The sequence below is a fragment of the Poromitra crassiceps genome (assembly GCF_964638095.1).
Source record: "Poromitra crassiceps genome assembly, chromosome: 8".
NCBI classification, from domain to species: Eukaryota; Metazoa; Chordata; class Actinopteri; order Beryciformes; family Melamphaidae; genus Poromitra; species Poromitra crassiceps.
The window spans coordinates 39834018-39847113 of NC_139629.1; the positions used below are offsets into that span (position 1 = coordinate 39834018).

Consider the following 13096-nt stretch of genomic DNA (forward strand, 5'->3'; position numbering starts at 1 on the left):
GAGAGCAACGTGACAGTGGGTGCAAAGGGGTCACAGTATTATATGTGTTATAGGCTATGCACCTGTTTTACTATTTTTATCCAGGCCTAGATTTGATCAGCAAAAGTGAGAACATCACGACCTAGTTTCCATGAAGTGCCTATTTCAAATAACGACGCATTCATTTGTAGGCTACATACCAGCGGGTCAGATCACACTCCACTTTCTCCACTGTCTCCTAAAACCTGGAAATGTAAAGACGAGGCGGCAGCGCCACCTTGTGGTGAAATGATGAAATTACGTCTAACCAGGAAGTGTGGTCTAGTTGTTTTGCACAACAAGCCTCGGTGTTGTTCGTTTTATAATATAAACCTCTCGGCGCGCTGACCGGGCAGCAATATGGGACGAGTTTCAAACGATACGGTAAGTGCAATTATATAGCTTCAGATGTCACTGTCGAACACAACTGTTTACGATGCTGACGCTACTTAACAAGGCTAGGTTAGCACGTGAACAGTTAGCTTGGTATGAAAACAAGCTAACTGGTTTAGCATCCAAAGCCCTGCTGACTAGCAAACACACGGCGACATTATCAGTGAATTGTTTGGCTTAACGGGAAACAGGCTGACATCCATTACTGCCGATGAAACTGGACTGCTTCTCCTCTCCTATGGAGGTTTCTCGTTCATAAACGAGTCAGCTTGTCTTATCTGTCTGTCAACCAGGCAAATAGATAGAGAGGGATTCATCCAATGGTAATTGTACCTTTTATGATTGATGCTACACATGCCACACACACACCTGTGCATCCTGTCTCTCCACAGCTTTTGAGAGCGAACATCAGATAGAGAAGAGCTGAAGGAGCACCAGGACCTCAGGTTTTGACCTCACGTGGACAGAGTTGATGACACTATGTTGGTGACAGCGTATCTTGCCATCATTTTGCTGCTGGCCCTGTGTGCTGGCCTGGAGCTCACAGCGCGCCGCCTCAGCCCTCCTCATTCTGCTCCTACAGCGGTCGCCAACCCAGCCTTCCGTCGCTTCCAGGGTCTGTTCCTGCAGGCGTACCTCCTGGCGCTGTGGGCGGACTGGCTCCAGGGCCCCTACCTCTACAAACTCTACAGCCACTACAACTTCCTGGAGTCTCAAATAGCCGTCTTGTACGTGTGCGGTTTGGCCTCCTGTGTTCTGTTTACCCCCGTCGCAGGTTGGCTCCCTCAGGCCCTGGGCCGCAGACAGGCGTGCCTGCTCTTCTGCCTGTCCTACGCCACCTGCTGTCTCACCAAGCTGTCCAGAGACTACTTTGTCCTCATCATAGGCCGCATCCTGGGGGGTCTGTCCACGTCCCTGCTCACCACCACGTTTGAGTCCTGGTATGTGCACCGCCACGTGGACGTCCACGATTTCCCCAAGGAGTGGATCCCCAGCACCTTCGCCAAGGCGGCAACCTGGAACCACGGGCTGGCTGTGGGAGCGGGGCTGGTAGCTAACATGCTGGCGGAGTGGCTCCACCTGGGGCCGGTCGCTCCCTTCCTCCTGGCCGTGCCCTGCCTGGGGGCCTGTGGCTGGCTGGTGCTGACGGAATGGGGCAAGGAGGAGGCCGAAGGAAGTGTGGAGGGAGGAGACAAACAAACACCGCTCCTTGGGGCTATGAACGCACCTCCGGCCCGTATGTCTGCCAGGGTGCGTTTCTGGCGCAGCTGCCAAGAGGGGCTGCGCTGCCTGCTGTCAGACAGGAGAGTCATGCTGCTGGGTGGAGTGCAGGCTCTGTTTGAAAGCGTCCTCTACATTTTTGTTTTCCTGTGGACCCCGGTGCTCGACCCCCATGGACCTCCTCTGGGAATAGTGTTCTCTTGTCTAATGGCTGCCAGCATGGCTGGCTCCTTGCTGTACCGCCTAGCCACTTCCGCTCACTACCGTCTGCAGCCTGTCTGCCTGCTCTGTCTGGCTGTACTGATGGCTTTCTTCTCCTTGTTCATGCTAACTTTCTCCACTGCCCCAGGCCAGCCGAGACCTCACGAATCCCTGCTGGCCTTCTTGCTGCTGGAGCTGGCCTGTGGACTCTACTTCCCCGCAGTCAGCTTTCTCCAGGGCAGGGTGATCCCAGAGGAGAAGCGGGCCGGGGTGCTGGCCTGGTTCCGGCTACCTCTGCACCTGCTGGCCTGCCTGGGGCTTCTGGCGCTCCACGGGGAGGTTTCTGGAACAGGTGGCGGGGAAGGAGGCAGCGGCACAAGACACATGTTTGGGGGCTGTGCGGTCATGATGCTGGCAGCGCTGCTGGCTGTGGTGAGTCTGTTCACCCTGGGCAGAAACGACACAGACCTGAGAATGGAGGGCACCAGGGGGGAGGGGGAGATGTAATGCGCAGGAGGTGGACCAGAAATCCAGTTACTGCTTCACTGGCCTCAAATGTATTGTGATGTTTTTTTGTATGACTGAAAGCAGAATTTTCATGTCACCTTCAGGACTACTTGTCCATTTCTGTTTGCCAAAATGCAGCACTGAAAGAAATCCTAGTCCATAAGGGCTGCTTGGGTAGATTATACTTGGATTAATGTTATGGTTTTATATTTATTTGCTTTCCTGGCTGCTCTTTACCTGATCTGATCCTGTCTGTCTGCATATGATGCTCCAGGAGATGGTGTTATAGCTGGGAACACAGCCATATCTCGACCTTCACCTGTCAAGTGCTTTGCTGGAAACTTTGTCGGCAAAAGTCCCCGTGTGTCATTCAGATACATGTCAGTGCTTAAATTAACATGTTCACCCACAGGCAGATGGGAGGATGTTGATATGGTTTGACTGGAAATAGTCAATTTCCCTACAAGAATTATTGATGCCGAAGATTCCGTCATACATTAGTCCAAGATTGATACTAAACCTCCTATCAAGTGATTTGTGTCACGAACAAAGTTTACTGAGTTTCAAATGATAGTGTCTATATACATACAATGAAATATGGAAGATAGATCAAAGTAGTCTACAGAATGTAAATGTAGTTGCATACAGATTCACTGGCTGTGCTGGGCTTAATAGGGTTAGGGCTAATGCTAGAAATAGGTTCAGCTTAGCTTAAAACATGTGCATAGACTGAGTTTAGCGTTGGGCGAGGCTAATATTAGGTTTACTGCAGTCTGTGGAGATGGACCAAATAAGAAACTTTGTTGAAAATCTACTTTTTGTCACCTGGTATTTGAGTATCAACATTGGACTATGCAAATGAAGTTTTACCTATAAGTTTCATCTTATCTAAGGATGCAGATGAGGTTATGAATGGCATGTGGACCATTGGACCAATATCTGAATGTGAAATCTTTTACAACACTGTAAAACATGTTCTCTCTTCTTCTTCTTCTTCTTCTTCTTCAAAAGAACAAAACAGGTCATTTTGGTTTTAAATAAATGCCTGTGTTTTTTTCCATCTATATTTTCTCTAGCCTTTGTGCCCTTTAATAAAATGGTACATATTGTACAGAAGGAATTGTTTTGTGTTACTATCATTTCCACGTTGTGACATATTCATGGATGTTGGCCACGTTATATTTTGTTCTGTAGTGGCAGGTGGGCCTTCCAATAAATCCCCCAAATGTCCCCTAAAATATCAGCTATTTAAATTTCCAATATTTGTTGGAGGGTATGTTTCCCTCCTTTAATAAACACAGTGTTCAAATTAATTAGTAGTCATCAAAGGTTTTGGAGTTTATTCAAAATTAACAAACCCCCAAGTATCAGCAACTGTTAGCACATTCCTTACCCATTGCAATTCATATCATAGTATTCAGCAAAATGTCATATGATACCAAAATTTGATATTTTACAACCCTAGTAGTATGGATTTATGCCATGATAGGAAATCGAAAGTCTCAATTATTTAGTTATTGCCCCCCCCCCCCCCCCCCTTGTGTTCACTGCAGACCACATTTCCAGATTTCTCCGGTCTTTTACCTCCTCTTCTGCTGTCGTGCACTATGCAAGCCACCGTCTCCCCCATTTTTCCTGATGGAGTGGTACAGTCCCAGCTTCTCTCTATGCTGCAGCTTCACCTGGATGCTGCTAGAATATCCCTCTGTGGGTGCGGGGGGGGGGGGGGGGGGGGAATCTGTGCCAGTCCTAACTGCGTTGTTGGATTACGCCACTGTATCATCAGAGGGTGTTCAGTCTGAGCAGACAAGAGAGCAGAACATTGTCAATCCACGGTCCTTTCTCACAACTTATCTATTTATTTATACTATTATTAGATTCTGCAGGAAGCACGCTATCAAGACAGGGGACACCAGAGGCTCTGTGAGTGGTTCACACACCGAACAGAGCAGCCGTCTGCAGAAAGTCAGCCAGAGAGACGGGCATCATCATGACACAGGGCAAGGTAAGGCCTTCTGTTCATCATAATAACTCATTCAATCCCTCTTTCCTTCAGTATTTCACAATAAGACAAATGGAGCTTGCCTCTTATTGGGAATCACTGTGGGTTAGATGATGTAACAGTCATTGGACGCATGTTTCTGTTCCATCTCTGTAGTGGACTACTTAATGCTAGCCTAGCACAGGCTGTTCAGTTGTGGACGTGACTAGATTTTGCAAATCTGATGTAAGTAGTTGAAACACTGCAATGTTTAATAATAATACAGTATTATATAGTGCAGTCAGTGTAATGTGAGGGGATTTTTGTGTGCTACTACAGCTTAACATCTCTATTGGAATTATGCAGGACCCTGCGGCTAGTTGTCATGTACAGTGGGTCATTTAGTTGATAAGTGGCATACTCATTGAATCCTGTTTAAGAATTAATCATAATAATTCATAGTAATATGGTATTATGTCGTTCAAAACTAAGCCATTGTTATGATTCTTCTACTTGAGTTCAGTGCACGAGTGAAATGCGTCACACGCTGTTCTACCATGGTGCGTCACCATGACAACCCATTTCTCTGGCTGCGTCTGGTACAGCCTTGTCATACGCAGCAATCAGTGCGATCAGTGCCATTGATCAAGCGTCTTGCGCAGGCTGCAGGAGGCGCTACGTCCCTGTGGCTGATTGACAAGAGATTTCCTCACTGGCCATCAGATTACGCAATTTAATTAGCTGGGACCAGATTTGTTGCTCACGTCTTCCATCAAACTTATGCACATCTGTGATGATCTAGTTCAGTCTGCACTTGAATGATGCAATGATTTGAAAATCCTCAGACACGTTATGTTCTCGAGGAGAGAGGGGTGTGTGTGTACTGTACAAGCTCAATATATCAGATCAGACCAGCTTTATGACTCACTCACTGACAGAACAGTCTTCACCAATAAAGCATTGTCGTGGCTAAAAAAATATTTTATTCATATTATATAATATAATAATATATATTAGGTTATACAGGATGGAGAGGAGACATAACCTCAGATTTTAACTTGATGTACAGGCCAGGGATCTTCTGCCTTTGATGATTACCAATTGATTCTCACCTAAAGAGGAATGATGCGTCTTATAACCTAAAACTGTTTATATTTGTGCTGTCAGCTTGCACTTGCAAACAAGACCACCGATGGCTCCTCAAGCGAACAGGCCACGGTGGTTCCTCCACCGCCTCCCAGCTACGAAGAAGCCACTGCCGGTATGACTATACCTTCTCCACATGTATTTGATCATCATGTCACCAGGTCATTTATCTTCAAGAATAAACTCATCTGCTGGTATTTGTGACATGTTTCAGGGTGGTGTGGTAGCCTACTGCTGATCTAGAACGGATTTGACCTTTTGCAATAACTGGGGGTTTGGGTCAGCACCTCCAACTCTGAAGGCCTTGATAAACACAGGCCACGTAATACAAATGTGGGATTACTTATGTTGGCTGGATGGAAAAAGTGTCAAATCATAACCACCAAAAAGTGTCATTATATGAACGTTTCCTGTAGGCAGCAGCACCCCCTGCTACAGTGATGCTGAGATGCTCACGGAGTTCACCTGGGATGACAAGAACATCAGGAGGATCTTCATCCGCAAGGTATCCAAACGCTTCCTCAAACCAGTTAGGCTGTGTCATGGAAACAATCTGTTGGGAATGTGAAGTACTTCCCATTGGAGCCAGTGATTAAGTTACCTCAAATAAACATCTTTTTTCATAGTAGGTTTCCTTCTTTCAGGTGTACGCCATCTTGATGATCCAGCTTTTCGTCACTCTTGCTATTGTGTCTCTCTTCACATTCTGGTGAGTAGTGTTCAGTGTTGGGGCTCGTTACTCAAAAAGGTAATATATTACACATTACGCATTACTTAGTTAACACATAACGAATGCCTTACTTTACTTAATTACTTTGTGGAGAAAGTAATTAAGTACACTACTCGTTACATTACTTTTGCGTTACTCACATCGTCTGAGATGTGAGGTAATGAGCATATATCTCCACACTTCAGAAGTTGTAGACCACACTGCCATTTCCCCCCCCATCTGCCTTGAACTGCTATGAAAGTTGGTACCACAATGGATCGGCCAGAGCGATTACTGCCTCTGATTGGCCTGAACCAACCAATTGTCACTCCTCATGCCTAAACCTAACCAATCACTCCTCCCTGTCCCACCAGCCAATTCCAATCTATCAATTAGCGGCTTTTACAGTCAGCTATTGTGTGTACGTGTATTGTGCATGTTTGATGGTTTTTTTCCTCCATAATCCTGCAGATTCAACCCCGATCCTGCTGATCATTGAAGAACTTGTAATGTAATGCAAGTAATGACATAGTGTTGGATTTAGTAACTGTAATGTGATTACTGGAATTAGGAACGGTAATGCCTTACACTACTCGTTACAGACAAATGTAATGTGATTACAGTAATGCCTTACTTTGTAATGCGTTACCCCCAACACTAGTGTTACAGTAGATGTTGCAGTTCATCATCTTGTTCATGTTCTCTCAGGTTCAACAATATAGAAGAAGCAAATCTGTTGTTGAAAATCCATTGGATTGTATATGTAACTATTCACCCAATGCTCTGTTGTTTTTAGCGAGCCTGTGAAGGATTACATTCAGGCCAACCCAGGCTGGTATTGGGCCTCTTAGTAAGTAACACATTTAGTCTCAACTCAAGTCAGTAACACAGTCTCTCTGTATCATGTAACACGTTTAGTCTCAACTCAAGTCAGTAACACAGTCTCTCTGTATCATGTAACGTGTTTAGTCTCAACTCAAGTCAGTAACACAGTCTCTCTGTATCATGTAACACGTTTAGTCTCAACTCAAGTCAGTAACACAGTCTCTCTGTATCATGTAACACGTTTAGTCTCAACTCAAGTCAGTAACACAGTCTCTCTGTATCATGTAACGCGTTTAGTCTCAACTCAAGTCAGTAACACAGTCTCTCTGTATCATGTAACACGTTTAGTCTCAAGTCAGTAACACAGCCTCTCTGTATCATGTAACACATTTAGTCTCAACTCAAGTCAGTAACACAGTCTCTCTGTATCATGTAACACGTTTAGTCTCAAGTCAGTAACACAGTCTCTCTGTATCATGTAACACGTTTAGTCTCAACTCAAGTCAGTAACACAGTCTCTCTGTATCATGTAACACGTTTAGTCTCAAGTCAGTAACACAGCCTCTCTGTATCATGTAACACATTTAGTCTCAACTCAAGTCAGTAACACAGTCTCTCTGTATCATGTAACACGTTTAGTCTCAACTCAAGTCAGTAACACAGTCTCTCTGTATCATGTAACACGTTTAGTCTCAACTCAAGTCAGTAACACAGTCTCTCTGTATCATGTAACACGTTTAGTCTCAACTCAAGTCAGTAACACAGCCTCTCTGTATCATGTAACACGTTTAGTCTCAACTCAAGTCAGTAACACAGTCTCTCTGTATCATGTAACACGTTTAGTCTCAACTCAAGTCAGTAACACAGTCTCTCTGTATCATGTAACACGTTTAGTCTCAACTCAAGTCAGTAACACAGTCTCTCTGTATCATGTAACACGTTTAGTCTCAACTCAAGTCAGTAACACAGTCTCTCTGTATCATGTAACACGTTTAGTCTCAACTCAAGTCAGTAACACAGTCTCTCTGTATCATGTTGGCTCATGACAAGCAGTATCCAACATTGTGTTTTTCTTCTTTTAACACAGTGCTGTGTTCTTTGTCACATACCTGACTCTGTCCTGCTGTTCGGCACCGAGGTAAGTTGTCGTTTCTCCAAGAACAACAACAACAACAATGTGAATCACTATTGCAACTCAGATCCGTCTTAAAATCCTACAGGAGACAGTTTCCATGGAATCTGATTCTGCTTGGCATCTTTGTAAGTACAAGATGCTATTACGTGTATTTTCTTTGTGTAGGCTAGCAGTTTGTGTAGGCTAGCAGTTGTCATGGATTTTCTTTGGTTTATTGAAATATCAAACCACTGTAGGCCCAAGTACTGTAATAAGAATAGATTTCAAAGGGTTGGGCCTCTGTGATGCGATCACATGGCAATGGGGCCACAAGTTATTGTCCAGCTTTAGCTTTTACACTTACGACAAATCAAACAACTGAAGTAAAGTAGGCCGGGGGAGGGGGGGGGGGGATCCAGTAAGTTGACAGTTAAAAATGATCTCAAAATGAATTGATGATGTGAGAGTTTCTGCTTTCCAGACCTGTAGTTATCTGAAGAATGACAGTTGATATTAAAATGTCTGCCTTCTCATGTGACTGTCTGTCCTGTTGCAGACCCTCTCCCTCTCCTACATGACAGGGATGTTATCCAGGTACACACGTGTGTCTGCTCACTGTCTTATGTGATGATCTGTGTTGTTTTGCTTTGCATCATGCCTTCTTCACACTGTCTCCTTAGCCAGCATGATGGCTTTTGCATCCAGTTAAAGGACATAGCAGTCGTGTGTTTCCTTTACTGTCTGTAATTGTAGGGTAACAGTTTGTGTGGCTTGGCTTGTGATGAAAAACAGGTATATAAAACTGTGTTTGTTTGTTTGTTTATTTAGGATCCCCATTAGCACCAGCATACTAGCATAGGCTATTCTTCCTGGAGTCCAAACACATACAATACATACACACAAAACAATTACATGCAAACACATAGCACAAAACACCACATCAGAAATATATAACAAAAACAAATTAAAATAAAATAAAAGTAAAAATCAGATGCAAAGAGAGTAACTTTCTTTCCACATTTCTCTCTAATAGCTTCTACAACACCAAGTCAGTGGTGATGTGTCTAGGCATCACAGCCATGGTCTGTCTCATTGTCACTATCTTCAGCTTCCAAACTAAGGTGAGAAAAATCTAATTTGGTAATTAATTGTTTAAATAATATTTCTCTCTTTCTATCCTTCAGTTTATATCAGAATCAGAATGACTTTTATTGCCACAGTATGCAAGTGACATATGAGGAATTTGTCTATATATACAGTATTAAGAGTGGAAAAACAAGAGTTGTGTTTGCTTTTCATGTTGTTTGATTAACATAGGTTTGATTTTGTGTCCTCTGTCTGTCCAGATTGATGTGACATCATGCCAAGGCGTGCTATTTATCTTCTCCATGGTCATGTTAATCTGTGGACTGGTGCTGGCATTCGTCCTCCCCTTTCAATATGTAAGCACAACTATCCAGATCAGATCAGATCAGATCAGATCAGATCAGATAAGCCACTTTCACCAGTTGTGTCTTAATATGATGATCAATATAGTGGAATCCAGTGGTGTAATGTAACAAGGTAATAATACTTTGCAGTAGGCCTACTTTATTTTATTTATTTATTTATTTTAGTATCTGTACTTTACTTGAGTATTTATATTTCTGTCAACATTTACTCCCCTACATTCCCTAAATAAAATGTATACTTTTACACCACTACATTTCCCCTAAGCATCTTAGTTACAAAGTACAATCGGATGAAATTTGGTAGCCTGTAAGCCTGGTTTGAAGAATCAGTAATAATGCACCATAACAAATAAGATTTCCACTCATGCCTTTTGCTTTTTTTTTATTAACAGCATTTACTTTACATTAAAAAAAATACACCCACCACTGAATCGCATCTTTGTTTGCACATCAGGTCCCCTGGTTGGATGCGGTCTACGCTGCCTTGGGAGCCATACTGTTTACCATGGTAAGTGTATCTAGACACAGTAGAAAGCCATACTGTAAGTCATCATCAGCAACAAAGAGAGATGTCTTTAGTTTATGGTGTATTTTCTGTTTTAGTTCTTGGCATTTGACACCCAGCTCCTCATGGGGAACAAGCGCTACACCATGAGTCCAGAAGAGTACATCTTCGCCACCCTCAATATCTACCTAGATATCATCTACATCTTCTCCTTCTTCCTCCAAATCGTTGGAACCAAAAGAGAGTAAACCCATCCACCTCCCTTTCTGACCTCCAGATTATAGGATTCACCGACAGTATTATGGAAATCTGGTCAACATGATAATACCATCTTCTCAACTTATGGTGATGGTTGTTTGATTTTAATTTGTTTTGCCTGCTACTGATATGGTCATGCAAATATTGTGAAACCCTTGTACAGATAACCCAGAGATGATCAGCATCCACTCCCACGATGTCTACAACTCTTCAGCCCTCTCTCTAGCATGTAATGGATCCAGACCGTAACGCGTGGTTAGCTTGGTAGCTTCGGCCAACCAGAAACGTCTGTGATCTTCTCCCATAAGGCGTAGAGAGTATCAAATGGTAGATAAAATGTGTCGAGTATCCATCTAAAGCTATATGGACGTGTTTGTATCCATACCTAGATGTCATGAATCTGTCAAAGCTCTGTAACAGGTCATTACTTCGATCTACTCTACATTATGCATGACTATAAGAAAGGAACCATATCTATGCCAATGTACATTCATCTCACCATTGTACTATTGCTGTGGGTGTTGGTTTAGTGAGCGAAAGCACAAAATGTTCTTTGAAAATCATGAGCTGGAAAAAAAAAACAAGCTTTAGAGACATCGCCTATACCTATAGTGTACGTTCATCTCCAACTCTGTGCAATACAAGGACTTCCTTGGCTGTTTTTATCAAAATAAGTCGATGAAGGCCGACAACATGTTTTCTCCATGTTTTTGAATGACAGTCTGAAAATCATGTGATTTATGGATTTTGGGATTTTAACACTCATCACTGCCTTGATTTGGAGCTCATATTCTCTGTATAGGCAAACCTTTTACTGATTTTGGTTCTGTAACTATGAAGTTCCCATTCACTGCATTTACATTACAGTGATGTTTGCTATTAGTAGCTAATTTCTCAAGGATTTGTGTTTGAAGCTGAAATATTTTGACTGAAGATTGTTTTGACTAAATTTTTCACTGTAGATATATAGCTAGTTTGTGCAGACTTTTATTGATATTAAATATTGGCATCATCATTTTTATGCTGATATACTTTTAACTTTTTGTTGTTGTTGCAGTGGCAACATGGATAAACAACACAATTACAGTGCCATACATGCATGGACAATTTACTGCATTTGATAATTTGAAAAAAGTGTCTGGAAGGCTATTTCATGAGATTTGAATTGTATTTTTGTATGAAAGCCCCGAATGTTACATTTCAGAAAGTATTTATTTGTGTGATATAGAATGAAGCTTGAAATGAATTTTATTACCCTTCTAAAGTGGCCTTGGAATACCTTGTTTATTTGACGATTAGATGCATTGTTTTAGAATTAGATGCATTGTTTTAGAATTAGCCTACATTTCACTGTAGCATAGTCTTTGTGTTACAGTATTAAGTTATTAAAGGGTGACTGTGAATGAAGGCACTTGATGTTTACCTCTGATTTACTTCTGCATTGTCTTTAGTATTGGTTAGCCGTGATTAAAAGAAAAACAATCTCCACGATTTGACATGACGTCTTGAAAATGATTAGGCCCCTAATAGTAGACCTACAAAACTAAGAAATTATGGTAATTAGGCTATGGTGGATATTGTGTATTCCATTTTGAGTTTTACAGACAGGATTCTCAATTTTTTTAGACATTGTTAACTGGAAATCCCCTCCTGCTGTGATGAACACTTTATTAATCTCCAGTATTTCAGAAGAACTCTCATTTAGAGTTAATTGGATTTATTTTCTTTCTTTCTTTTTCTTTTCTTTTTACACCAGTCCAAGAGTCCAGTGTGGTAGGCTATATTAAGATGCTGATACAGGCCTTGGGCTAGTGGCCATACTCTAAAATGTGCAGTTTTATCACCAGATACTGACTGGTCGTCAAAGAAAGCAAGAAAAAGCATCTGTAGCCGTAGTCATGTGAGAGCCATAGTTCAGTAGTATTCAATAAATGTATTTTTTCTAGATAAAACTGCACGGCACAGCTGTGCAATAATCATGCTGTTTCAATAATGAGAGACTAGTAGAAAGTTTAACAAGCTTTAATGATACAACAAATTCATTTTGATGTTAATCAGCATCAGATATGCAGATAGCTGGCAAAGAAGTGCTCACTAAGACGGATGCAAACAAATTTGTGAACAAAATTTGGGAGAAATAAGCTTTTTGTGTGCATAGAAAAAGTCTTATATATATATATATATATATATATATATATATATATATATATATATATATATAGCCTATATATATATATATTGTGTGTGTGTGTGAGAGAGAGAGAGAGAGAGAGAGAGAGAGAGAGAGAGAGAGAGAGGGACAGAGACAGAAGTCTGTGCCCCCCCCCCCCCCCCCCCAACCACAGAATCTCTGGAGCACTCGAATTCATGCGATCCACTCGACCAATCAAAATGTGCGATGCTAGGACGTCGAGTTCAGCCATGTTGTGTTTTGAATGAGGAAGAAGCGGGAGAGGTTATTCTTTATTGAGTTTAAATGCAATTTAAAGTCACGTTTAGGTTAAGTATTTGAGTTCTGGTGCGACTCAAAATGGTCAATGTTGTTCGGGACGCGTGACTTGCGACTCAGCGCATTCCAGTTGAAATTTAAACAGTTGTATAAACTAGCAGTTTGGCTAACAGCGTTAGCTAACGCTAGGTAGTTAGCCTAGCGTGCTAACTAGCCAACTCTAAGCTAACTAGCTAACAGTTCGCTCATTTCGTGGGAAAGTAACATGATATTTGCGAAGACAGTTAGCCAGCGAAAAAGCTACAGCTAACCTGCCTC

At 42.2% G+C, this 13096-nt stretch overlaps 3 protein-coding genes across 3 annotated transcripts in view; all 3 read left to right on the forward strand.

The window, feature by feature from the left end:
- Window positions 1-293: 293 nt before the first annotated feature.
- On the forward strand, window positions 294-3343 carry mfsd5 (major facilitator superfamily domain containing 5). The gene is made up of 2 exons (XM_083641431.1): window positions 294-402; window positions 804-3343. Exon 2 carries the CDS (start codon window positions 892-894, stop codon window positions 2338-2340), a length of 1449 nt encoding a protein of 482 aa, XP_083497557.1. The 5' UTR covers window positions 294-402; window positions 804-891; the 3' UTR covers window positions 2341-3343.
- A 987-nt stretch (window positions 3344-4330) lies between these two features.
- Window positions 4331-10319, forward strand: LOC310781181 (protein lifeguard 2-like; the record flags this gene model as incomplete). The annotated part of the gene is made up of 12 exons (XM_083641734.1): window positions 4331-4345; window positions 5489-5582; window positions 5884-5972; window positions 6112-6176; window positions 6973-7026; window positions 8089-8139; window positions 8222-8261; window positions 8672-8709; window positions 9149-9236; window positions 9462-9557; window positions 10021-10074; window positions 10170-10319. 12 exons carry the CDS (start codon window positions 4331-4333, stop codon window positions 10317-10319), a joined length of 834 nt encoding a protein of 277 aa, XP_083497860.1.
- Window positions 10320-10561: 242 nt separating this feature from the next.
- senp1 (SUMO specific peptidase 1) overlaps window positions 10562-13096 on the forward strand; it is a gene marked incomplete at its 5' end in the record, with an annotated part of 9587 nt that continues 7052 nt past the window's right edge. The window contains one exon of the mRNA XM_083641217.1: window positions 10562-10574. Within this exon, the coding sequence (XP_083497343.1) occupies window positions 10562-10574 (13 nt within the window). The remainder of the gene's footprint in view (window positions 10575-13096) is intronic.